Source organism: Festucalex cinctus, chromosome 13, assembly GCF_051991245.1.
Source record: "Festucalex cinctus isolate MCC-2025b chromosome 13, RoL_Fcin_1.0, whole genome shotgun sequence".
In the NCBI taxonomy this organism is placed as follows: Eukaryota; Metazoa; Chordata; class Actinopteri; order Syngnathiformes; family Syngnathidae; genus Festucalex; species Festucalex cinctus.
The window spans coordinates 7,909,365-7,936,082 of NC_135423.1; the positions used below are offsets into that span (position 1 = coordinate 7,909,365).

General features: G+C 39.0%; 2 protein-coding genes across 2 annotated transcripts in view; both read right to left on the reverse strand.

The window, feature by feature from the left end:
- Nucleotides 1–150: 150 nt before the first annotated feature.
- On the reverse strand, nucleotides 151–2,770 carry LOC144033117 (uncharacterized). The gene is made up of 2 exons (XM_077540962.1): nucleotides 2,153–2,770; nucleotides 151–1,020 (listed from the first exon to the last, which is right to left on the reverse strand). Exons 1-2 carry the CDS (start codon nucleotides 2,468–2,470, stop codon nucleotides 724–726), a joined length of 615 nt encoding a protein of 204 aa, XP_077397088.1. The 5' UTR covers nucleotides 2,471–2,770; the 3' UTR covers nucleotides 151–723.
- Nucleotides 2,771–4,174: 1,404 nt separating this feature from the next.
- The window catches only part of ppm1lb (protein phosphatase, Mg2+/Mn2+ dependent, 1Lb), a 37,496-nt gene continuing 14,952 nt past the window's right edge, over nucleotides 4,175–26,718 (reverse strand). The window contains exons 2-4 of the mRNA XM_077540961.1: nucleotides 18,438–18,648; nucleotides 8,771–8,932; nucleotides 4,175–7,226 (exon numbers count right to left, since the gene is read on the reverse strand). Coding sequence (XP_077397087.1) covers nucleotides 6,886–7,226; nucleotides 8,771–8,932; nucleotides 18,438–18,648 — 714 coding nt within the window. The 3' untranslated portion in view covers nucleotides 4,175–6,885. The remainder of the gene's footprint in view (nucleotides 7,227–8,770; nucleotides 8,933–18,437; nucleotides 18,649–26,718) is intronic.

The window sequence follows — 26,718 nt, forward strand, 5'->3', positions numbered from 1 at the left end:
TGATTAGTTATATCACTCGCCTTTGTCTCCTCGTCTCGTCATTTATATACACAAATATATTAACATTTTTTTTGTTTAAGTATGAGTGGTAGACTCGTGCATGGACATTGCGCGAGATTGTTAAGCTAAAATATAAATTAAAAAGGAAAAATATATGATGTATTTATTATAATTCAATGAAGACAATGACAGCATCAAGAAATCATAATGACATGCTGTAGTGTGACCCAATATTTGTTTTTATATATTTTCCTCACTTTATTACAGAATATTTCTACTTTCAATCAAATTAAAAAAAAAATAAGTACGGAAATAAATATGGATAATATTAGTTTCAGACAGTGTTACAATAAATAAAGCAGCCAAGTTAGTGTTCAAATCATCAATAAACATTGTATGTACAAAACACTGACCAATACATGTACAGTACTGCAAAGCATGACCTGAACCTGATTACACACAGAACGACACAAACATTCAGGAATGACTTCATGAAACACGTTTAACTCCGCTCCCTGACTCTTCGTGCATTAATGTCACAAATAAACAAAAGAAATGAATGAGAAGAGAGTTAATGTCTCAATAGATCTGTCACAGCAAGCAGAAACTGCTGTGTTGACATCATCCGTCTACAGATGCCCCTCTTTCATTTGATCGTATCGATGAGGCAAGGCAAGATAAGCCTGAGTGAACTCGACGTGTGATTGGATTAATCATCATCCATCAACCGCATATCAAGGCCGTAATCCCGTAGCCTTTTGACTTCATCCTAACCTGGATGTCCTCTTGCGTCTGCCTAAACGGTGTCTTCATCAGGTACGCCATCCTCCGGAAGCCTTCCTCCAGCCCCGCGCCCGTGATGCCCGAACAGGGCTGGATGAACCACGGCCTGTTGCCGTCGCACGCTCGGCCGAGGCCCAGCCTCTGGCAGACCGCCTCGGGGCCCAGAGCCCCGCGCAGATCCTGTTTGTTGGACAGAACCACCAGAGGAACTCCTTTCAGGCTCTCGTACTTCAGCACCTAGCGGAGCACAATTAAGGGACGCGTCATCGGCTTCTGCCATGTGACATTCTCGGTAAATGAACACAAAATATAGACTTCTACATAATTATGGTTAGGATTTTTTTTTTAAATTAAATTTCTTAATTTACGACGGCTGGCCAACTCTGACGTCGCCACACTGATGACCGCTAGCTGGCGGGGGAAATGTACGGAAGTCTTCAGGAGAAGAAGACTCATCAGCTTACTTTGACTTGTGGAAGACATTTATCTGGCCGGCAACTGACTCAGTTTTACATACATTTCGTTCAAAAATGTGGATTATATCTTATATATCAATATCGCGATAAATTTGTCTCCCGATAGATTATCGATACGCCTGCACAAGTATGGCAATATTTGTAGTTAACATACAGCTACTATAACGGCTCCCTTGTTCATGACTCATTGAGCAATTATTTGATGAGCCACTAGGGGGAGCGCCTCATAAGAGTGGCGGGGAAATCGACGTCTTCAGACGAAGAAGACTTTTACTTTGTTTACCTGTCCAGCAAATGACTCAGGTTTGCATACGTTTCTATGAAAAAGGGTATTTTATCTTCAATTTTACCATTTTAAAACATATTCTATGTTTCGACTTTTTGAAGCACACAATTTCTGAGGAATATTAATCTAATTGGATTTAATATTTAAGTCATTTTAATTATTTACTTTTGAAATGTTACACAAGAAAAAGTCCGTTTATAACGTGAAACAATTGACTATGTGACTGACTGACATGTTGCATGACAAGTGTTTAAGAACGACACAAAGTTGTTCACAGAAAATTGTTAAAAATACATTTGTATTTGTTTAAAAAAATACATAAAGTAGTCACTGTGAAGAAGACACCAGTTTTAATATTGTGTTTCAATGATGGTACAAAAAGAAAAAAATTTTCTCATTGAAAAAACATCAGCTTATGTCTTGACAAGTTTTATCGTCAATTATCATGGATTTATTACCTGACCAATATATCGATAATCGTGGTATCGTCTTATCGTGAGATAATCGTTATCGTGAGCCTTGTATCTCATATCGTATCTTATTGTGAGGTACCCACAGTTATCCCACCCCTAATATGAATGATGCGAATCCAAACATTTCGAATTACCTGATGGAGTTCCTTGCGTGCCTCGTCCAGCCTCCCTCGGTCGGCGCTGTCCACCACGAACAGCAGCCCGGCTGTGTCGGCGTAGTGATGCTGCCAGTGAGGTCTCATCTTCCTCTGGCCGCCCACGTCCCAGATGGCGAGACCCGGGCCACTCCTGTCCGTCGTCTCCAGTGTCTCCACGTTGAAGCCCACGGTGGGCACAGTCACCACGCGCTCGTTATACTTGAGCTTGTATAGCAAGGTGCTCTTCCCGGATTGGTCCAGGCCCAGCATCAACACCTGCGCTTGCCTCCGAGGCTTGGACGTGCGCATCCCCATGTCAGATCCACCCACACAAAAAAAAGTCAAATGGGCCAGTGAGGTTGCGCAACGCGGAGTAAAGCCAAGCTCTCTGGCGCCTGGTGGGTCGCTGCAGTGCTGTCCGTCTGCAGGCTCGGCATGCTGCCACGATGCTTTTATGTACACGTGCTTATCTCAAGTGATCCCGCCCCTCCTGTTGTGACGGGATTCTCCGCGAGCCCTTCGCAGGGTTCAGTAAAAGCTATTTATAGGAAATGTGACAGCGCGACATGTAGTTTGTTCTCCGGTTACTGGAGTCAGATCACACCTGTCCCTGGATGTCAATCATCCAGCCCAAACTAAAAACGGAAGTCCTTTTTTGGCACATCCGGATTGTTTCCAAGTCTGCCAGTGGTCATCATTGAGAACTATCGGACTTTATTCAAGGGGATAAGATGACTTTTTATATTTCTACTTTTCCATCTGAGAAAATCTTTTCAGAAGCCTTTCAGTGGTGACGTGAGGCACTGTTAATTTTTGGGACATTTGTGAGTACGTAGTGTCTTACAGAAATTTCACTTTTTTTTTTAATGACTTGTATATAGTGGTGGATACGAGTGCCTTGATTTATAAATTTTCACTTTTTTCTCTTCAATTTTTTTGTCTTCAGATACGAGCAAAAAATGTATATATATATATATATATATATATATTAAACATTTCAGGTGTTTTTTTTAGACCACCACTAGATGGCGGTAGCACACATCATAATATCCAACCACCATCAATTGACATTGATTTCCTTTCCTTGCAGTGGAGGGACGCTAACAGTGGGTGGCGGTAATGCGCCACTAAGCTGGTTTGCTATCTGCCCATAAAACCTAAAGAAGGAAGGAAGGAGATGAGTCATGTTTTCTGCTCACATTTTCTCTTTGCAGATGATGTGGAGATTAAATGAAGAGAAAATGTGAGTGCAGTTTTCTTACAGAAAAAGGATGTTGCAAAAAACGAATTTTGAGTGTTTTTGTTGGGCTAAAACGGCTTAATTAGCTTTCCAGTCATTTCAATGAGGAAAGACAATTTACGATACCAATGTGGTCATGGAAGAAATTAAAATGAAAGCAGCACCGTATGAAACATTATCATGCAGAAACACATTTGCTGTCAGGTCAAAACCAAAAGCTAAACAGAGCTGCAATGAACTTTGTTGGACTCAAAGGTTAGTGTTGAATAAAGTAAAAGTATTCACCATTTGAAGACACCTGATGGACACTTGAGGAACAGCAACAGTTCTGAGGAGTTAAAGTGGAGTTTACAGTAAACACAATCACTTTTTTTGGGTGATATTTGTTAAAATCTTTAATATGACCTAACACTAGCACATAATTAAAATAATAATTGAAAAATGAATGAACCCTCTCGTCCTCAAGTTTGACTTTTAAGAAAACACCAGATGAGGAAAAACAAGCAGTATAAAAAAAAAAAAAAACAGAAGCCGTGTCTAGCATTTGCAAGTGTACTTTTACTCACGGGCACACTTATGACGTGACCTGTTACCTTGTGCTTCGGGAACTTTGCTGAAACGTGGCGGAATATCCGCCTCTGGAAGAAAAACAAACATTAAGAAACACGCCATTCAAATCTTGCTTCCAGTTTTTAAATATTTAGTCTAAAAATTGGCTTTTCTTCTTCAACAAAAGCAATTGTACTGGAAACCATCGAATGAATACCACACAACGAAAATCATGTAATCCTTTCTCATTTTAATGTCAACTTTTTCTCAATGACGCCTTAAAATATCAATTTTCCTCCCTCCCAAATAGGTACATTTCATGAAAGCACACATATACAAATGCCAAACCAGCATTCTGCAGTGTTCACAATGAAAATGGCGAAGGTTTTGAATGAGAAAACCTCAAACAGGACATGTGAACACATACACATTGCTGATGTAATACAATCAAACATTGGTTGCCATGTCAACAGCGAGTGATGAGGATGCCAACATCAGCACGGTATGTACATTCAGCTTACATTTTCATGTCTCTTGGAGCCATTTTTTTATTTATTTTTTTTAACATTTCTGCTTGACGTGACTTATTAGAGAGAGACAGTCATGCGGGGTTAAAAAAAAATGGCAGCAGATATTACAGGAAACAAACGGTAAAAATTAGGCAAAAATAATAGACTTCATTCAAAGTTTTTTTCTGAGTGAGAGTTCTGAAAAATCAAATATGATTGCTATAAGGATGTTACTGTAGGCCTACAATGTGTTTTATCATGACTTCTGACATACTCAGTCAGTCTTATTGCATCATTCAGCAACCATTAGTTGAGTGTTATCTGGATGCATGAAGGTCACGTGACTACATTTTAACACTCATTCCATTCAGGTGACCTTTTGTTATTCTATCCAACATTTACATGAGAAGCAAACAAAACATTCTAATACATCGGGACAGACTAGAAAAGCAAATCATAAAAAGTCGCCAACAATCCGAAATACAATTGCACCAAACGTTTATTATGAACTAAAACGTTCAAAAACGATCAAAAGGTGACAGTCCCATGCTGTAACGAGCGCGTTCATCCTCACCTGATTATCATGACAAGGCCGTACAAACCTTGACCGACATGGGAGGCCGAAACATGTCACCTGACAAACACTTCAGTGAAAATGCTAAAGACGATGAAACGCGATGCAAACGATGTCCTGTCAAATACAGAACTGACACAATTTATTTTATGCCTGTTCTGTTATTCTTTTATACTGTGTTTGTATGTGTTGCTGCTCAGTGAAGTAGCACTTATGCTAATTTCTTTTAGGATAGTCCTATGCCGTTTACGTGTTAGCATTTAGCTAACGGCCTTTCAGACAACCAAACTATAATTTGTTTATAATTTGGTTAACATTTTGATGTTTAAACATACGTTTAATTCACCTTTGTTTTATATGACATTTTTTTAGTGAACTTCACCTGGGAGTCTTAACCTCTTATTTGAGGGGGAGTGAGCGAGAGAGATGTGATATGAAGTGGGATCTTTTTTTTTTCTTTTTTTTTAATAGCGTGTTATTCACGGGATTTTACAGTAGTTATGACTATTCCAACTATGAAGAGCCACTTAAAATTCAAGGGATACTTTTCTCATTGAGCTACTTTCAGTAGTAAAAAGTTCATATTTGGCTATAATTAATGTGGTAACTGGTACTGTAACTTCATTATTTTTATGTACAAATGAATACCTTTCAAAAGTAATTTTTCAACTTGCCACCGACTGATGATGACATCGCCTGTGCTGAGGAAGTAGGTCACGACCAATCACGGCTCAGTTTGCTGACCAAACCCAGACAAACAGGTGAACCGTGATTGGTTGTTACCAGGGTTATTATAGTTTTGGAATTTTCATTTTAGTTAGTTTTTATTTCAATTTTTTTTTTAAATTGAGTTAGTTTTAATTAGTTTTCAAGGTGGTTGTTAGTTTTTATTGGTTTGTTTTAGTTAGTTTCAGTATTAGATTTAGTTTTTTTTTTTTTTAAAGTGTATTATTTATGCGCAATATTTAATAAACCACCTTGGGAAGCGACGTCATGTGAAGGTGCTTTTCTATTGGCTGCTGCTAGATGACGTCACTTTTATTTTCAAATGTCCTTTATCCGGTTAATATCAAAATAAATTATAAAATGTAGTTTCAGTTAGTTTTCGTTTTTTTAAAAACATTTTCGTTTTTATTTTGTTAACGAAATTGTTTTTTGGATTTAAGTTTTAGTTTTTTGTTAGTTTTATTTAACTAAAATAACCTTGGTCTCTATCCACACCAGTGTTAACTTTGACAAGAAACTTTAATTTAGTCTTAGTTATTTGTTGACTAAAATGAATTCAAGATTTAGTCATAATTTAGTCATCTGATTGTATTTTAGTTTTAATTCAATTTTAGTCGACTAAATTGACAGTTTAGTTTTATAATGATAGTTTTTGTTAGTTTACAAACATAAAATGTAGTTTCAGTTAGTTTGTTTTTTAAAAAGCATTTTCGTTTTCATTTTATTTCGTTAACAAAATTATTTTTTGAATTTTAGTTTTTTTCCGTTAGTTTTAGTTAACTAGAATAACCTTGGTCGTGACCTACTCTTTCGGCACAGGTGATGTCATCAGTCGACAGCAAGTACAAAAATTACTTTTTAAAAGGTATTCATTGTACACGTTATCAGATTCATTCTGGACAAAATGAACTTTTCACTGCTGAAAATAGTTCAATGAGTCAAGTATCCCTTTTAAGCTCCACGCCCCCATAAAAAAACAAATCAAAATCTAAAATGGGGAGGCATGGTTTTGATGCATCACTTCAACAACTGCGTTCCAAATAATTCCCTATGCAAAAGTTCAGGTGCGGCGCTTCTCTTTTCACGCGCAACAACAACAACACAACAAGCGTCGCTGGCCGCCGCCGCGGTTCTACTGCTCTGCGGCCTTGCCTTTGAACTTGACCACCATGACAGTGATGTTATCGGGGCAGCCGCGGTAATACGACTGCAGGACGATGCTCTTGGCGCCCAAGTGCGGCTCGTCCAGGCGCTGGCGCACGAAGCGCACCGCCTCCTCGTTGCTGAAGGTGTCCCACAGGCCGTCCGAGGCCAGGATCATGAACTCGGGCTGCAGCTGGGTCAGGTCGAAGGAGAGGACGTCGGGGTCGGGGACGACCACGTTGAGGTTCTTCAGCGTGTAGTCGCCCAGCGAGCGCGACATGGCCAGGATGCCCTGCACGCGCCACGAGCCGTTGAAACTGATGAAGCCGCCTGGCAGAGACACAATGGCATTTTTGCACCAATTAGATAGATGGTAAAGGGATGTAACGATAAGGGCAATATCGTGATAGTAAAACTGCCACAATATTGTCGTCGTCATGTTCACAATATTTAAAAGGAACACATCTGCTAAAAAAAAGTCAGGTGTATTTCCATTTGTGCAGTTCTAGCACCCTCTAGTGGCTAGTTTATTAGTGCAATGTAATTTTTATTAGGGATGTTCTGGCCTTCTATGTTCAAAATCTATGCTAATTGTCAGATGAAGGGGAACCTAATTTGCTTGTGGAGTGATCAATGTGTGCTTGCATTACCAAGTAAGAGCCTCACTGTTATTAGAGATTGTAGGTGGTTTATATGCATTGCTGTTATGTAGAAAAGCACAATATTGTGCTTATTTTAGTATGAGTTTTTTTTTCACAATAATGTGAAAGATGTGCAGCCAATTCAAAGGAAATTGTGGCACAAATCGAACACCGTAACAGCCCCAAATTACCCACAATTCATTCAAATACCTCGGGCGCTAAAAAAATAAATACATGTTTGCCAGAGATATTTTATTTATGAGAGAGAGAGAGAGAGAGAGAGAGAGAGAGAGAGAGAGAGAGAGAGAGAGAGAGAGAGAGCTTATTCATGATCACAAATTTTATATATATCATGATTTTTTTTTTTCTCAAATAAAATCTATATATACACAATATAACCATTATTTGAAATTGCTAATAGGAATTATTGTCTGCAATTGGCTGGCAACCAGTTCAGGGTGTACCCCGCCTACTGCCCGAAGCCGGCTGGGATAGGCTCCAGCAGCCCCCGCGGGCCGCGACCCTTGTGAGGAGCAAGCAGTTAAGAAAATGGATGGAACAACAAAACCTTTTTAGTCATTTCTAATCAGTAGATTTGGCTTTTTTTTTTTTTTTTTTTTGTCCAAATGTCACAATGAGGGGACGCGTTTTTAAGGAGTGCCTTATTTGTTGTTGTTTTTTTCCCCTCCAGTACCTAAATGGACCATTAGATGGCGATGATGGACTATTATATGCAAGTGTGGCCCCACAGGCTCACTCTTCTGGCCCCTTGCCATCATCACTCCAGCACTCCAGCGTATGCAGCAAGAGTGGGAGGCAGAATGACGGCCCCCAAATGCGCTTGAAACGCTGACGGTGTTTGATAACGAGCTCATTCTCAGCCAAGACAAAGAACAAGGGGCAGCGGTTATATGACCCTTTTCATGTGATATTTGCCAAAGTAAGAAATGGGCTTGTATGAAAATATTTTCATATATATATATATATATATATATATATATATATATATATATATATATATATATATATATATATATATATATATATATATATATATATATATATATATATATATATATATATATATAAATATAAATATATATATATAAATATATATATATATATATATATATATATATATTATTTATTCTATAATTTATTTAATATATTTATTTAAAATTTTTGTAGAAATATTTGAATTGGATTTGTTCGCAGCCCGCCGTCGACTCTCACCGGCTTTCTTGATCCTCTTGCGCTCTTTCAGCTGGTACGGCTTGTGGTCGTGCGACAGCGGTACGGCCCTGCCGTCTTTATCGCACAGGACTCCGCGCGAGTCGCCCACGTTGGCCACCGTCAGTTCCTTATCGGACAGCAGGGCCACCAGACATGTGGTGCCTTGAGGGAGGAGAACAAGAAGAGGGCGGAAATTATTGACGAGAAAATTGAGACGAGCAATCTGGAGTTAAATGAACCTGAGCGGCACTCAGCACAGGGAAGACCTCTCTGTCCGAATTCATAGCTCCCCCCCACTTACCGCTTCAGCTTGAATTTTGTTTTTAGGGATTCATGCATTATTTACAAGATATTAAAGGAGACATATTCTGCACTTTCCCCACATTTCTCTGACATGTTTGACGTCAAAACACCCCAAGGGTCAAGAGGAACAGCAACGGTTCTCAGGGAGCCACCCGGTCTTGTGCAAATGCCCCTCTACTGCGGGGTGCGCCAATGTAAATATGGCTTTGCGTAACCATGACGACAAGCAGTGGAACTATGGTGTGTCAATTACGGCAGTGAGGCGAGGCACATATTTTACATTAACATCTCATGGTACACCACTAAACCATTACACCAGGGGTCTCCAAATTCGGTCCTCGAGAGCCCCTATCCAGCCTGTTTTCCATGTCTCCATCCTTCAGCGCAGCTGAATCTAGTCGTCAGCTAATCAGCAAACTTTTCAGAAGCCTGATAACGATCCCGATCATGAATTAGGTGTGTTAGTGGAGAGAAACATGGAAAACACGCTGGATAGTGGCCTTTCAAGGACCAAACTTGGAGACCCCTACATTAAACTCTCCAAAAATAACCAATAAGAATTTTTGGAACATGATTTTTAATAAATACAGTAGCACTTTACAGTATTGTATTTATAACACTATAACATAATTAATTACAATGTAAAAAATAAATTTGTGGCTGTGCATTGTGAATTTACGCTCAATGGGCCTCCTTCTGACGTGCACTCTTTGGCCACCGGGGGCAGTGTGATGAAATCTCAGTCATACAGTAGTAGTTGTTTTTCACAGAAGATAAAGGCAAGGCAAGGCAAGGCAAGTTTATTTGTATAGCATATAGCTATAGCATATAGTTATAAAGAAGACATGCTGTGAGACTTATGCCGAGCTCAGACTACGCGATTTTTTGTTTTTGTTTGTTTGTTTTACACGACAGTCGCGCTGTCAGATTACCCGATAAATTCGCTCCGTGTCGTGGACCGGATGTGTTGTCACACTACAAATCTAAACTCGACAAGACACCACCCGATCATTGCGTGTTGTCTTGCCAAGAGGGCCGCGTCGGCACTGTTTGTCCGGAAGGCGGAACAAAAATAATAAAATAAAAGAGGCACAAATTCTAACACGCTGTTTGAAAATCATTATATTTGTCTTATGTTGCATCAAAAAATTTTTTTTTAAAAGTCAAACATTTTTTCCATACAAAACACTTCCAACTCTTACAATAAGCTTGAAAAATGACTGCGATTGTGTTAAGCCTCTCGCCTATTTGGCTCGTTCGCCCGACCCGTCAGACCTTTTTGTGTGCGATCCAAAGTTGTGCACAGAAGTGCCTCTTTGACCATCTGCTCACACACAATCGACTAAAGCGGAGGGAGGGAGTAAGAGCTCGCTTTTAGAGCTCTACTGGGCATCCAACTTCTACAATGGGATGTGAGGGCTGGCTAGTCTGGCTTACATGAGCTAATGGGCAGTAAAAGTGTCAAAACAGTGGAGTTCAACTCAGGATTCTGTTAGAATAAAACACAGATACAAATGAAAAAATAAAAAATGAAATAAAATTAGCTCTATCAATGAACATAAAAAGAAGTCATGGAAAGAATTTACTTTTCTTAACTTAATAACCAATTCTACTGGGCTATAATTTACTTGAGTAGTGCCTATGATTTATCAGGGTTCATTTAACCACATTACTAGGACTGGGTCCAAAACTTACTTCGGTTCAATAAACTTAATTGATTCAGGGTAGTACATTACACTTTATTTATACAGGTTTGGTCTTTTAAAACTAACCCAGCTCCAATTCACACGAGCAGACAATTAACTCATTTGTACCCAAAAGACGTATAAATACGTTCTATTTTAAATACTACCATGCTCCCAAAGATGTATTTATACGTTTTTATGTTGTTGTTTTTTTATGCTAGTGCATACAGAACGCTTTGATGCAGCCTCTGAACTGAAGAAAATGCTTGAAGCAACGTAATTAAAACAAAACCGGCCAGCAGGTGGCAGCAGAGTATAAGAGATTAATCAGGGCCATGTTGGAAAAAAAGCTCAATTACTCACAATTCTAAATAGATTTGTGAATAATGATGAAACTCAGCTATATTCTAATGTTAATTGTCGCAAAACTTGAGTGACGACTAATAACTAATTGTTAACAAATGTGAGGAAGTGAATTATGATTAATCATGTCTTGAAGCAATTAAAACACAATGGGGTTGTAATGAGAATTCTACAGAGCAGTCTTTGTCTTCAGACATGGTGAAGCAGTATGTGGTTATTTTTCTACACACAACTGTCGACAATTATATGTCATGGTCACAAAGTGATATTTAAAAAAAATGGTGCAATGCTGACCTTGAGGTTTGTGTTGAAAACATGTTGGAATGACGTTGACTGACGTGCAATTTATGGCGGAGGGGCTTCGGGGGTTCACACTGAATGACATAAATCTCATTTCAAAGGAGAGATGAGATGTTAGATGGAGACGGGCGATGACTTCTCAGCAACAAAACTATTTATTCCACTATGCCCTTTTTGAGGCATTAGGTGAGAAGAAGAAGTCTTACATGGAAATAGAGAAATACAGCAAGAAGGAGTGCAGTGAATACTGATGACACTTGATTTTTTTTTTTTTTTTACCGTAGCGAAAAATAATTGCATGCATCCCTAATCCGACATATAGCTTCCCCTGCACTGTGCCACGCTGTCCGGTTAATTATCCTTATCCGGATCCCAAGCGATCGAGATAATGGACAGAGGTGGCTCGCGAGCACACACGCACTTCCCCAATTAGGCGAGCTCATGCCGAGCAACCCGTTTGCCACTCCCTATGAAAATAGCACACGCTTATGTGCATGCAAATTATTGGTGTGTCTTGTACAAGATTAAGACTCCACCCTAGTCACGTTTCACATTTTATTGGATAGCGTGGTAGACGACACAGCCCAGCATGTATTTAAGGTAAACAGTCTGATTCTATGCCTCCAAAACTACCCAAATCTGTTACACTACACTGATCTTAAACCGTAAACAAATAGAATTAATAAAATTAACTAATAATATACAAATAACTAATTTTGAAAATCTAAGAGACTGCACAGCATACACATTCTAATATCTCCACCGACAATCATGATTTCCTTTTGAGTCGCAGTACCAAAACTGACCTGCGAGGTGAAGCAAAAGTGCCGGAATTTACAACGTATGTGAAAGAGTAGCCTTTGAAGAAATAGAGTAACATTACAGAACATTGCACTTAAAAATAAAAGTCTTAAGGATTATTTGATTCTGATTGCATCATGTACATGCATTTGACGAAACCCTCCTAACTTACACAAAGGCGCACATTTTTGCCAATACTGTCGACTGAAGATGACATAACAGTTGCTCACGGCTCAGGCGACGACCAATCACAGCTCAGTTGTTTTCTGAAGCTGAGCTGTGATTGGTTGACAGTAGGAATGCAACGATAACGTCAATATTGTCATGTCACAATATTAAAAGCAGCACATCAGTTCAAAAAGTCGGGTTGATTTCCATTTGTGCAGTTCTAGAACCCGCTGGTGGCTAGTTTTTTAGCGCAGTTTCATTTTCCCAAGGCATGTTTTGGCCCTTCTACATTTAAATTCCACGCTAATGGTCAGATGAAGGGGAACGTAATATGCTTGTGAGTCAAGTCAATATGTGGAGGAACTCAATGTGCTTGCTTTAGCAAGTAAGTGCCTCAATATTAAGTCTTATCAGAGATTGTAGGTTGTTTATAAGCATTGCTCTAATGTACAAAAGCACAATTGTCTTTTTTTTGGCATGAGCTCTTTTTTTTTTAAATATAATATTGTGACCTTTTTGTATCACCAACCTCCTCACAATATCGCGATAATTATCGTATTGTGACCCTCATATGGTGATAATATCGTATCGTGATGTGTGGACATTACATCCCTAGTCGATAGCAAGAGGCAAAATGGATGCCTTTTGAGATGGATAAAAACGGCTGGATTCTGCTTCATAACTCATATTCCACATATGTCATATGAATCAGAATGTCATGTTTAGCCTACTGAGGTCACATATAACATATTATTGTCAAGAAATGATGAAGGTTGACTTCCCCTTTAATTAAAATCCCGTCTCTTATCTGCCATTGACCTTGCCAGACAAAAACAAGCTGAGGGAAAAAGATTAACTGCAAGCAGCCACCAGCCGCGTTCACCTTTAGCTTTCCATTCCAGCACTCGCGCGCCACTGAGCAACTTGCGCGGTGTGTAAAAACCTGTTATGCGACAGAGTTCACGCCATCGCGTCGAGGTCAGGAGTCGACGCATACCATGCACACGGCATCAAGGTGACACCTGAAGCTTACCGCCGTTCCATTAAAAGTCACATCAGTCTTATCTCTGCTTGGTGTGTTTGCTGATAAACAGTGACGGGACGAAGCGACTGGGGGGGATGAATCAGATATGTCGGGGACTCAACTGGGAGCATCCCCTCTCTCACTTGCTCTCCCACCAGCTTAATAGGGTTGATATTAAATGATGTCACGTTTCCCCCAATATGCATGAGTTGGACAAAATAGAGTATGACACGCGTACTAGGGATATAACGATAACAGCAATATCGTGATATCGCGATATTAAAACGATACAATATCGTCGTCATCTTGTCCCAATATTAAAAGCAGCACATCTTAAAAAAAAAAGTCAGGTTGATTTCCATTTGTGCAGTCCTAGCACCCTCTGGTGGCTAGCTTTTTAGCGCAGTTTAATTTTCACAAGGCATGTTTTGGCCCTTCTTTGTAAAATGCTTGTGAACAGAGTTAATATGTAGAGGAAATCAATGTGTGTGTGCATTAGCAAGTAAGTACCTCAATAGTAAGTGTTGATAAAGACTGTAGGTTGTTTATTATATACATTGCTGTAATGTACAAAAACACAATACTGTTTTTTTAGTGTATATATATATATATATACATATATTTATATATATATATATATATATATATATATATATATATATATATATATATATATATATATTTTATTTTTTTTAAACAAAATTGTGACTTTTTATCGCCAACCTCCCCACATAATTACCGTATCGTGACCTTTCTATTGTGATATCGTATCGTGATGTTTGGATACCGTTACATCTCTAACGCATACTCATAATTTTGGAGGATAACGACATCCCAGGTATGAAATTTCAACGTGGTTCAATCGACAAACACACTTTGGAACAGCTTAAACACATAAACAGCCTGTGCTTCTTGTCGGAAAATCAACCGGCCACGCCCATGCGCAGTGCGCCGTTCTAAAAATAGTAATTTGGGCGTAATTGTAAACTGCCCTATTCAGGCCCTGATTACAATGAAGAGGAGTGAGCTGTGAATCAGCCACAATTTGGAAGAACGAGCAACAATTACCTGATCAGCAGTTAACCCTCCCATCCCACCCAAGACGCTGAGAGTGTAATAAATTCCGAGGCTCAACAAGCAGTAGCTTTCTCCAAGTGAACTCACAGTCAGTATGTCTCGCTGGCGGGGCAAAATAATAGCTCTGGACCGAAGCCCATTGTGCGGTTAAAAGGTCGCAAAGAATCAAAACACAAAAAAGAAGGAGGGATCAGGAGATGGCGTTTCTTGCCCGAGCAGCGTAGATCAGTAAGCGGATGCTGGCTTGAGTACAGAAGAAGAGAGAGATGAGCATAAAAGAGGATAAAAAGGTCGACGGCGGGAGAGTGTGACAAAAGGTATTGTCGCTAGCATACTGGAGCCTTTTTACGAGGAGCTGTCGCCTATAGACTTTCATTCTCTTCTTTTACAACCAGCGTGTCATATGAGCTTCCTCGATCATCGCTTAACTGCTGACATGGGAGGGAGTCACATCTTGAAAATCAACTTCTTGTTCACGCTACACATTGTTCGGACCTGTAATCCAATTTTAAACTTGACCCCTTCACCCTTGTTGTGGGAATGCTGAAGCATTCTCAGTCTAGTTTAAGTGAATTACTCCTCTCTGTGTCATTTTTCTTTTTTTGGTCTCGTCTTGCTGAGAGTGCAGGTTCATGACTAAAACTTTAAAATTGCTGTAAAGTGAAAATATGGCTTGTAAACTGAACTTTTGTAACAGCGCTTACGTTGGATGTCATTAGATGTTTCTTTGGAGAACAAGGCTTGTTTTAGAGACAGAATCATTAATTTAAATGGCAGCAAAAACACTCCGCTGCGGCGATGAATACACGATTTTACAAGTCTGCAGACGATGGCACGACAGCAAATAAAAGCTGAGCAATCGATACTGAAAATGAGTGAACACCACTGGGCCTTTGTACGCATTATACTCAATGACGTGGCTTCTGGTAGATGAGAGAGACATTCAAGCGAATAAAAATAACCATCATAATAATGAACTTTATTGTCCATTCAAGGAAGGTCATAATTCTGAATAATATTCCCCATGCATTGGGATTGTTTCTAACCTGTTAGCGGCTAGTGGCGATATGTTTGTGGGGAGTTTTTAGATGATTTGAAGAGTCTTTACAGGTTTTATGATGAATCCTTTCAAGACTTTGGATTAACGGAATAGTCTTTAGAGAATTTTTGGCTGAATCTTTAGAGATTTTGTAGGTGTTTTTTTTTGTTTTTTAGATCAGGTGAAGAGATTCTGGATATTTTTTGGATGAACTGAAGATTCTCTAGAGATTGTAGACCAACTGAAGCATATTCATAGACTTTATGGGCCAACTAAATAGTTGACCAGCTGCTATTTTATATGTACGTAGATATGTCTTGGATTAGCTGGAGAGCCTTGATAGACTTTTTGGAACATACTTTGTATAATGTCAACAATACTTAGACTTTTTTTTTTTTTTTTTTTTAAATTAGCTGAAGTTTGCTTTTGAAATCTTGGAATCTTTCCAGATTGTTGTTTTTTTAGGCCAACTGAAGTCTAGAAACAACTTTGGAAAGTATTTGGATGAATTGAAGTTTCAGGATCATTTTGAGAATCTCTGGGACCTTTTTGGATGAACCGAAGAATCTTCAGTTTTTACTGAGGAGTATTCAGCTGTCGATATATCTTGTATCATCTGGAGCAGGGGTGGCGAGATCCGGTCCTCGAGGGCCGCAGTCCTGCTGGTTTTGGTTTTGAGTCCTTCTTCAACACAGCTGATTCATGATCAGCTCATCAGCAAGCTCTGCAGAAACCTGATAACGAGCCTGTTAATTGGAATCATCTGCACTTCGAGTCGGGAAATCTACAAAACCTGCAGGACACCGGCCCTCGAGGACGCAGTTTGCCACCCCTGATCTGGAGAATCTTGAGACTTTTTGGAACAACTGAATCATCTTCAAATAATTAGTATTAAGTGAAGAATCTTTAGAGACTTTTTGGCTAAGCAGATGGATCTTATGATATATTTTTTTACACCAACCCAAAAAAGTCTCTGAGATTTTTTAGACCAAATGAAGTCTTTAAGACTTTTTGAATCTTTAGAGATTCTTTGGAACAAGTGACATTTCATTAGAGACATTTTTGGACCAAGTCAAGCATCTTCAGAGTCTGTAAACAGAGTGAAGAACAAAGCCCACATGACTTCTGCATTTGTACTTATTGTAGATGTATTCTATTTTGCAATAACCCAAATACAGTACATTAATGAATATCCAATTCCATCTTAAAGAGTGCCCTAACCCCCGCTTATTTTTCACTTCTCTGTCTCCTCACCAAATGAACATCTCCTCAACTTTTTCTTGCTCCTTGCCGCGCAGCTTTCACCAATTTCAACATCCGCACGTCCCTTCCTCTGACCCTTCTCTTACCTCTTCTGTATCCACCACCCGCCCACTCCTTCTCCTCACTCCTCCCTAATGATAATGACTACAAGCCTTGTGAAGATTGGCTTGTATTTAAACAGCTGAATAAGCAAGGCCCGGGGGCTGCTGACAGTCGCTGTTCAACAATAGCAGACTGAAATAGGAAGAGTGTCAACTACAGAGGAGGCTGCACCATAAACAAACCCAAAAGTATGGTTAATTTTGACATGATTTGCAGCCACACAATGGCATGGATGGATATAAAGCGGAACACACCCTGGAATCATCCAAACTTGTAATATACCCTTGGAGTGGGACAAAATAATAGAGATATAACTGATATCGGTTTTCCAGGGCCGATACCGATTATTAGTAGTCAAGGAGGCAGATAACCGATATTTGATGCCAATGTTCATTTTCAATAAAAGGGTCAGGGGATATCGGTGTCAACATTTTTAAAAATACAAATGCCAATCTTGACTCATTTGAAATGTCTTAAAGCCTGTTCATTAAAGAGTTTTTCAGACTCTCAAAATGTGGATTTTTTTTTTTTTTTTTAAATCTGAGACAATTGAAATCCTTTTAAATTTCTAGCAAAACATTTGGCTTCCAAGGTTATTAGTACGTCTTCAGTTAAACGCAAACTTAAGCAAGTAAATACCATAGCTCTCTACAGTTTTCTACAGTAAATATTTTTTTCCCAAATTTAAAAAAATCCCACCCATCCACTCATTCATTTTCTGAACCGCTTGCTCCTCAATAGGGTCGTGTGGATGCTGGTACCTATCCCAGCTGGCTTCAGGCAGTAGGCGAGGTACACCCTGAACTGGTTGCCAGCCAATCGCAGGGCACGCAGAGACGAACAACCATCCACACACAAAAGCACAGTTAGGGACAATTCGGAACACCCAATTAACCTGCCATGCATGTTTTTGGAATGTGGGAGGAGATCGGAGTACCCGGAGAAGACCCACGCAGGCACGGGGTGAATATGCAAACTCCACCCAGGTAGGCCGGAGCCTGGACTTGATCTTGCGTCCTCAGTATTGGGAGGCGAACATGCTAATCAGTCATCCACCGTGCCACCCCATTTAAAAAAAAATCCTGAAATCTTAAACTTTGATATTTGTTTGTTTTAATGTTGAACAAAAACAAATGGTTCAGAAGGTTCCCAGTACCAGGCAGTACCATCTCTTACAAAGTTAACTGAAAATTGAAATAAATACCTCCCTGAGATTAAAATAATTTTAGGTTTACTTTATATCAGCCGCCAGATTTAATTTTTAAAAAAAATAAATAAATAAATGAATAAAAATAAAAAATTTAAAAAAAAAGGCCGATACTGATATTCAGCAAAAAGCCCAATAATCGGCGCCGATAATCAGCCAGGCCGATTATCGGTCTACCCTTACAAAATAACAATATGACAGTATATCGCATCGCTATCTGTCATAGTATGTTAGCAACAGAAGCCAATACAATCGAGGCTGAATTGAGTTTGTTTATGCTAAAAATACTCTTTGCATGCACACCCGCACACACACATATGCACACACAAAGCCACCTGCTTCATTGTATGTGGCGGAGAGCTTTTCCAACATTTCCCGGTCTAATGTCAGGATCTGCTGCTCCAGGATGGATGGGTAGGACAGCCCGTCCTTTTTCTCATCCTTCTCTTTATCCTTTTCCCGATCCCGCTCTCGCTCACGTTCGTAGGTCAGCAGCTGCTGGCGTAGCGCCTCCGGCAGGTGAGCCTTTGCGTAGTCAGCGGCAGCCTGATAAGAAACAGCCGAGAGACAGGAAAAAAAAATGAGGTCCATGCAAATAAAGTGTCTTGGAAGTCTATATTTGGTGTCTGTTATTAACATGTTGCATGAAGAGGTGACATTGCTCATGACTGTGCATCATTGTGGATGTCGTTATGAGAAAATGTTCCACCATGACTACACAGTGCCCAAATCAAGGTTTATAAAGACATGGTATGAGTTTTTATTTTATTTTATTTTCACTTCCTTTGGGTTTAACAGCCAAGCATTTTAAATATCATTTTCATTTCATGTTTTTTTTTTTTTTTTTTTTGTGGAGGAGAAGAAGAAGAACCGTTTGCTACCTGCCAAACTGCACACCTCACCACAGGCACCATTACCAGTAAAACCAGTCAACACACATTTTGGTGCCAAGTTTCAATGGTTTTAGGCTATTTTGACAACACTGAAAAAAAACTGCAGCCAATTTGGAAAAGAAAAAAAACAATGGAAAATTACATTTTTTTTTGTTTTTTTTTTTTGTTTTTTTACATATTCTATATTTTGCTTAAAAAGTGTCAATAGTACACAAAGTATGACATTGGCATCCTCTTTATGCTCTTAATGAGGCTGTATCTGTCTTTTCAAGCATGTTCATACAGTATTAAATTTTTTAATGCGATTAGCGAAAGATGGAAATCAATGGCTAAGAGCCTTCTATATGCAAAATAATTTTTCATGTGAAAATCTAGCAAAAAATCTGATAATAATATCAATACCATTAAATAATAAATATACAAAAACGTGACGGCATCAAGCCAGCAAACACTATTTTTAGTAATATTTAAAGGGTGTTTCGTAAACTCAAAGCACATTAATAGAAACCAGTTTAAAAAAAAATCCTGTTGGCAAGTACTACCATGTTTTCAACGACATGTATTTGAGTGTGTAATTGATATTTCATTGAATTAGTCATACAGTACTGAGCCGTCACCGCCTGCCCTGTGTTGAAGTTAAGTTCCATTCAACGCCACGTGACACATTTCCTCCGTAGGACTTTGGAGGATGCACAATAGCATAACAATTGTGATTCATCATCATCTATTTGTTGTCGAAAACAAATGAAGCCAATAATTCCAGATTAAAAACAAGGAGCTACAATGGCATTAGAAAACAGAGACACTCGAATGTCTGACTGAGCTCCCTGAATATTTATTTCCTCCAGCGAGAGCAGATAAAGCCCTTGGACACATTCCGTCTGTTGTCTTTCTTTCTCTTCCCCTGACTCAGCGCAGAGTCGGGAAAACAATCCTGGCCAACCAAGGTCATGAAGTTCACGTAGTTCTGAGCGCACATATCAGATAATACGCCGCAGACGCACAATATCATATTTCATTTGTTCTGAAAATGTGAGGAGCATCTGCAAAAAACACACGGTGCAGCATATCAACTTGATTTGAGGTCATCTTACAGATAATACAACGAACATGTCGGATGCTCAAAATGCTGAGCACGTTTCTTCCTCCTTTGTTTCTTTCCCTTTGCTCCATCTATATCTGATTATTATGTGTTGTGAAATTGCTTCCGATGATTCGGATTAGCGTTAATTTCGTCATCAAGAACGAAACAAAAATAATTTTGTCAACACGCATTTTTCACCGGATTAAAACTAGAACAGACTAGACTAAAACCCTCTGTAATAAACAATAACTGGGACTATTATCAGTATGCATTTTCGTCGCGTAATGAAGACGAGACAAAAATGTACGTCACTTAACAAAAACGGGACTAAACTCTATGGACATTTTAGTTCAACAAAAACGAGATGAAAATATGTTTGTTGTCAAATCTTGTCGCTGCTAATCGGTCACTGTGACAGTGTCATGTGACACGCCCCCTTTCAAATCTGCAGCTAATGAGCGCAACATGCATAATAAACACATGGGACTGACAGGAGGCGGATTCTTCAACAGCTATAACATTCCAACAATAATGTTAACGCGACCGCTAACTAATGCTGACTAACTTGCTAACTCATAGAATGGAGACATCGTAGCCACTGTAATTGTGTGTCAAGTTGTTTTTCATCAAAACGATGAGAGAAAATTTGATGTGAAATAGTTTTAAATCCGAAATGCTCAACATAGCCTGCTGACAAAATATATATATGTATATGCAGGGGTAAAATGATTGTCCTGACTAAAACGTTGACAGTTTTTGCTGACTAAAACTAGCCAAGTGAAATTATGTTTTCTTGGACTAAAATGAATACTAAAAATTTACTAAATAAAAACCGGATGAGGTTGACTAATTGTGATAAAAACTAACAAACGTGACCGTAATTGGTCTAAAAGTGAGACTAAATTTAAAAATGGCGGATAAAATTAACACTAATTTGGATCATTTTTGTTTTTCCTTCTTCAGTCATCCACACTGTCTGGTCGCATCTCAAGTCAAAGTTCCTTCGCGCACTTTCCGTTTGTTTGCCTATCCCTTTTTCAATGGTCTCTTCTGGAATTCTCAGCGTCGCTTCCTGTCTGCTTCCGTGGTAACGTTCCATACCCCAAAATTAAACGCGCACTATTATTCCCCCTTACCGACTGTTGAAGTGCCTTCATCCTGCGGTTAACCGTGGAAGGAGCAAACGCTCATAAACTGAGTTCAGGGGGTCATGAATAGAACAGGAAGTTCCATTGTCCCAGTGCGCCATACGGTGCCAATTACTTTGCAGTTTTAATTGACGGGCCTGTCAACCTGAATAAAGAGCTCGTCACAAAGTCCCTCGCGCCAGGCCGAAATAGCTCTTCACTATATATACGACATTATATTGTACAGACTTTGCCCAAGCAGACACTCAAAGTGAGTCTTGGCTTGTGTCCAATTGCGAGATTCTTTACTGAATTCAAATTAGCAAAAAAAAAAAAAAAAAAAAAGAGAGAGAGAGAGAGAAGGGTGCAGAGGTGATCGCAATTTAAAAGAAGATAACTCAATATTTGGACACATGGCTCAGATGAAGTCTTTTTGCTGAGATATTTCTTGCACACTGCTACAGTCTGAGTGTAACTACTCTACAGGAGCAGAGCAAGGAAAACAATTACAGTCAGTCAAAACTACTGATGCTAAAATACTAGGTGGCATTTCGCAATTGCAGTGACGGATTGTGACTAAGGGTGAGAACCTGTGGGTACCTCACGATACGATATAAGACTCACGATAATTATCTCACAATATGACGATACCGCCATTATCGATATATTGGTCAGGTCATAAATCCACGATAATCTACGATAATAGTACTCAAGACATAAATGGATGATTTTTCAATGAGAAAATTGTTTCTTTTTGTACCATCACTAATCTATCTAATCTAATTAAATCAATATTAATATTCCTCAGAAACTGTGGCTTCTAAAAGTCAAAACATAAAATCAGTTTTAAAAATGTAAAATTGAAGCTATAATGCACATTTTTCATAGAAATGCATGCAAAAGTGAGTCAGTTGCTGGACAGATAAACGTCTTCAACAAGTAAAAGTAAGTTGATGAGTCTTCTTCGCCTGAAGACTTGCGTCCATTTCCCCACCACTCTTATGAGGTGCTCCACCTAGTGATCCGCCAAGTAATTGCTCAATCAGGAATGAACAATGGAGCCGTTATAGTGGCTGTATATTAACTACAAATATTGATACTTGGCGTAGACGTATCCATAATCTATCGTGAGACAAAGTATCATGATATCGATATATTGTTACACTCCAATTGTGACTCATCATCAAATGATGGCAGACAAAGTCTTCTTTGGACTTTTTTTGCAACACTGAAGTTTCAGGTTTAGACTGTTCCTTCAATTCAGAGATTTGTTTCTAAATATTTCACACCTTGTTGAAGGCTGCCACATGACACAGGAAAGGCGAAAGTGGGTTGCTACGGTCACTTTAGAGCGCCTTGTTGTTGTTGTTGGCTTTGAGTGTCTGTGCACTCACTCAAGAAGGAGAAACATTTTTTTTTTTGAATAAGTCCTACTTGATAGGCAGCTTGTGGATGGAGACTTCGCACTGGCATGGCAGCTTTAGAGTGCCTCGTTGTAGCGTTGAGGAAAAACACTGGGAAGGCACCAGAGGTTTTAAGTGGATATATTTTTTGCAGTTATTTGGTTAATCAAGTCAGATGTTTCAATTTGACATTGCTTCTTTGACCTCTGACGTTTCAGTCAGTAAACAAAAAAAACAAAAAAATGTTTGACTCTTGATGGCAGTCTGTGTTCTAGCCAGTTTGTAATGAGTTCACTCCGTGTTGGTGATTTTGCTCGTGAATTGTTACACGTTTGCTCTTTAAACCCAACAAAGTATTCTCATTAATTAGCCTCAAATGTGCCACGCTGTCCCCTAATCGTTGTGTTATGTGAGCAATTATAAGTGACAGAACTGCAACTGATAAAAATAAAAAATAAAAACCACACACAGAGGATTTTTACTGGGTAATTGACCTTTTATTTTCCCTGCAGATAATAATCATATTGGGAGTGAACGTCACAAAATAGGAGCATCCCACTTAATATTGCGTTTGTAGAATATGAGTTATGTGGCAAAAGCCAGCCGTTTTTATCCATCTCAGGGGGCGGCCATTTTGCCACTTGCTGTTGACTGAAAATGACATCACAGTTGCTCGGGTAACAACCAATCACAGTTCAGCTTCAGAAAACAGGTGAGCTGTTGCCTGAGACCAGACCAACTGTGATGTCATCTTAAGTCGACAACAAGTGGCAAAATGGCCGCCCCCTGAGATGGATAAATATGGTAGGATTTTGCTGCATAACTCATATTCCACAAATATTAATCAGAATATCATGTTTACACTAGTGAGGTCACATATATTCTTGTCAAGAAATGTTTTAGGTTGACGTCGCCTTTAATGATTTGATTTACAATGGATGTGTTGTGTACATACACATACAGTATCAATGATTGGCAAACACCACGACTTTTTACCTGTCAATCGAGTGGCAAGCAGATGATGTGAAAATTGTGATGTTTGTTTGTGGATCCTGCATGTTGTATTTTGTCTGTTGTTGTTGTTGAGCAAACGTGGTCCCAGACCGAAAATAAAAACAGCGTAAGAACAAATCGTACCGATCTTGACCTGGCTCAGGTTTCAAGTGCCTTCAATGGCAGCCAACAAAGACCTGCGCGGAGTGTTTGGCAGCATCAAGAATGAAAAAAAAAATTGGCTGAAGAGGGAAAAAAAAAAATAGTTTGCTTTACTCACTTGGTCATGTTTGTCTGGCCTTGCAAACACCCCGTGTGTTCTCACGCACAAATCTTAGCCTGGCAAAAACTATTTTGCTCAGCCAAACATTCAATATCACTGGAACCCCAACAAACAGATGGGCTTTAGGATGGGGGTCTTAGTGGGGCTATGCAAGCACAGTTGTGCTATTGTGAGAATCAAAAAAGATGCCAACTGAACAAAAAAGCATAGATACACATGCCGAGTCAATATAAACAACAGTGCAACCCTCTAAGATCTACTTATGTTTGACTTTATCATATTGCATTGCACTGGAAAACTTCTTAATTCTCGTTTTTCTTTTTTGTAGCTGGCAGACACAAATGCAACGGCAACTGAGATAGATGTTTTATTCCTAAAAAATAAAAATTAAAAATTAAAAAAATCACATTCAATATAATTTGAAGCCAATGTAACCTTACACACAGTCAATTCTGTAGAGTCAATTTGACGATTTAGATCGGGACCAAATAGACTCAGTTTTAAAGCGCTATATAAATAAAGATGACTTGACTTGATTTTTTTTAATTACAGTGGCTTACAGTCAGGTACTAGGCAATTCACACCCCTACTAATCAGTAAACTTGTAGATGTAAATTGATGTTTAAATATCGATTCTGCCGCATATTGAATCGATACAAGGATTGCATGCTCTAATATCGTGATATATTGCTGAATCGATTTTTCTTAACGCCCCTAATCATCATAATTACGTCCCTAAGGACTGCTTGGGTTTCCACGCGCACATCGCGTAGACAGAAGTGCCACAGCTCAGCGCACTCGAATGAACCTCACGACTGTCTGTCAAACCTGACAAACAAACTCACACGTCGTCACATGCAAGCGCAGACACAAACGTGAACGCGTTGAGAGGCGATGCATCTTGATTGTGTCTCCAGCCGGGATTTGAAGGCCCCTTATCAGTCATTTCCCGGACGGATAATCCGTTTCCTGATAGATTAATGGCATTTGTCTGAAAGCCCTTTAATACTTGAAAAGCTCCACTTAGGAAGCTTTTACACGCACGCGCGCTCTTATATCATTCAGTCGTGACTTCACACAAAGTGCCGCGGGCTGTGTTCAAACCCGCAAAACTTCAGTCGAATGATTTAAGCGACTGTTGCGAGCAACCCCGCCCCACCTCCGCATTACCCCCCCCCACCCCCCCCCCCACCCACACACACACACACACACAATCAGACTGTGTTATGACACTGAAATGCAGTAATAATAATAGTTGCAAAAAAATAAGAAAATGTTGTTTTTGTTTTTTTGACTTACTCCAAAACAAATGTAAATATCAAAGATAACCCAAAAATGAGTGAGTTGATGGACAGATAAATTGTCTTCCACAAGTAAAAGTAAGCTGATGAGTCTTCTTCACCTGAAGACTTGCGTCCATTTCCCCACCACTCTTATGAGGTGCTCCACCTAGTGGCCCGCCAAGTAATTGCTCAATAAGTCATGAACAATGGAGCTGTTCTAGTGGCTGTATATTAACTACAAATATTGCCATACTTGTGTAGGCGTATCGATAATCTATCGTGAGACAAAGTATCACGATTTATCGCGATATTGATATATCGTCACACTCCTATTGAAAATAGTGTTAAAATAATAAGAAAAAAAATAGTCTGAGTCTGGCAGCACTTAACTATAAGCTTGCAAAACCCATCTGTTTTAAAAAGTAATGTTTTAAAAAAGAATGTCCCTTAACACATGTGTCAGATGTCTGCGTAAACACTCAACAAATGGAGCAAAAGAAGGAAAGATAATATTAATGCCAGTAACAGTAAATTACAGCAGCTTTTTCGCTCAAGTTACCTTTCTGCCCCTTTTTATTTTGAAGACGGACTGAGAGTGAAGACAAGGAAATGTCAGCTGTGATGTCTTCAACATGTTACATAGTCAACTGTTTCATTTTATTAACTGTGACACAATTTTTGTGTGCAACATTGCAAAAACAAAAATACTTGAATATTAAAGGGATATTTTACTTATTTAGCCATTTTTGCCAGTCAAACATTAATATTTTGCCTATAATAAATTTTATATTTTCATTATTTTTTATGTACAATTAGTACCTTTAAAAACACATTTTGCAACTTGCTGTCGACTGAAAATGACATCACAAGGGCTCAGTTAACCAATCACAACTCAGCTTGTGAATGTCAAATGACCAAACCTAGAAAACAGGTGAGCTGTGATTGGTTACCTGAGTCCTTGTGATGTCATTTTCAGTCGACAGCAAGTTGCAAAATGTATTTTTAAAGATACTAATTGTAGGTGAAAAATAATTAAAGTATCAAATGAATTATAGACAAAATATCAACTTTTTATTGCTATAATGGGCTAAATAAGTGAAGTATCCCTTTAAATCCAATTAAATCAATAATAATATTCCTCAGAAATTGAGTGCTTCAAAAAGTTGAAACATAAAATATGTTTTAAAATGTTCAAATTGAAGATATAATACACATTTTTCATAGAAACGTATGCAAAAAGTGAGTCAGTTGCTGGACAGTAAGCTGATGAGTCTTCTTCGCCTGAAGACTTTCCTCCCCACGCTTATGAGGCACTCCCCCTAGTGGCTCGCCAATTAATTGCTCAGGAGCCGTTATAGTGGCTGTATATGAACTACAAATATTGCCATTCTTGCGTAGGTGTAACGATAATCTATCGGGAGACAAAGTATCACGATTTATCGCCATATCGATATATCGTCACACTCCTACTTGCAATGGGGGAGGACGCCGGAGTAGAGCCAAGATATGAACCCGGAACTTCTCTGTGAGGCACATGTGCTAACCAACAC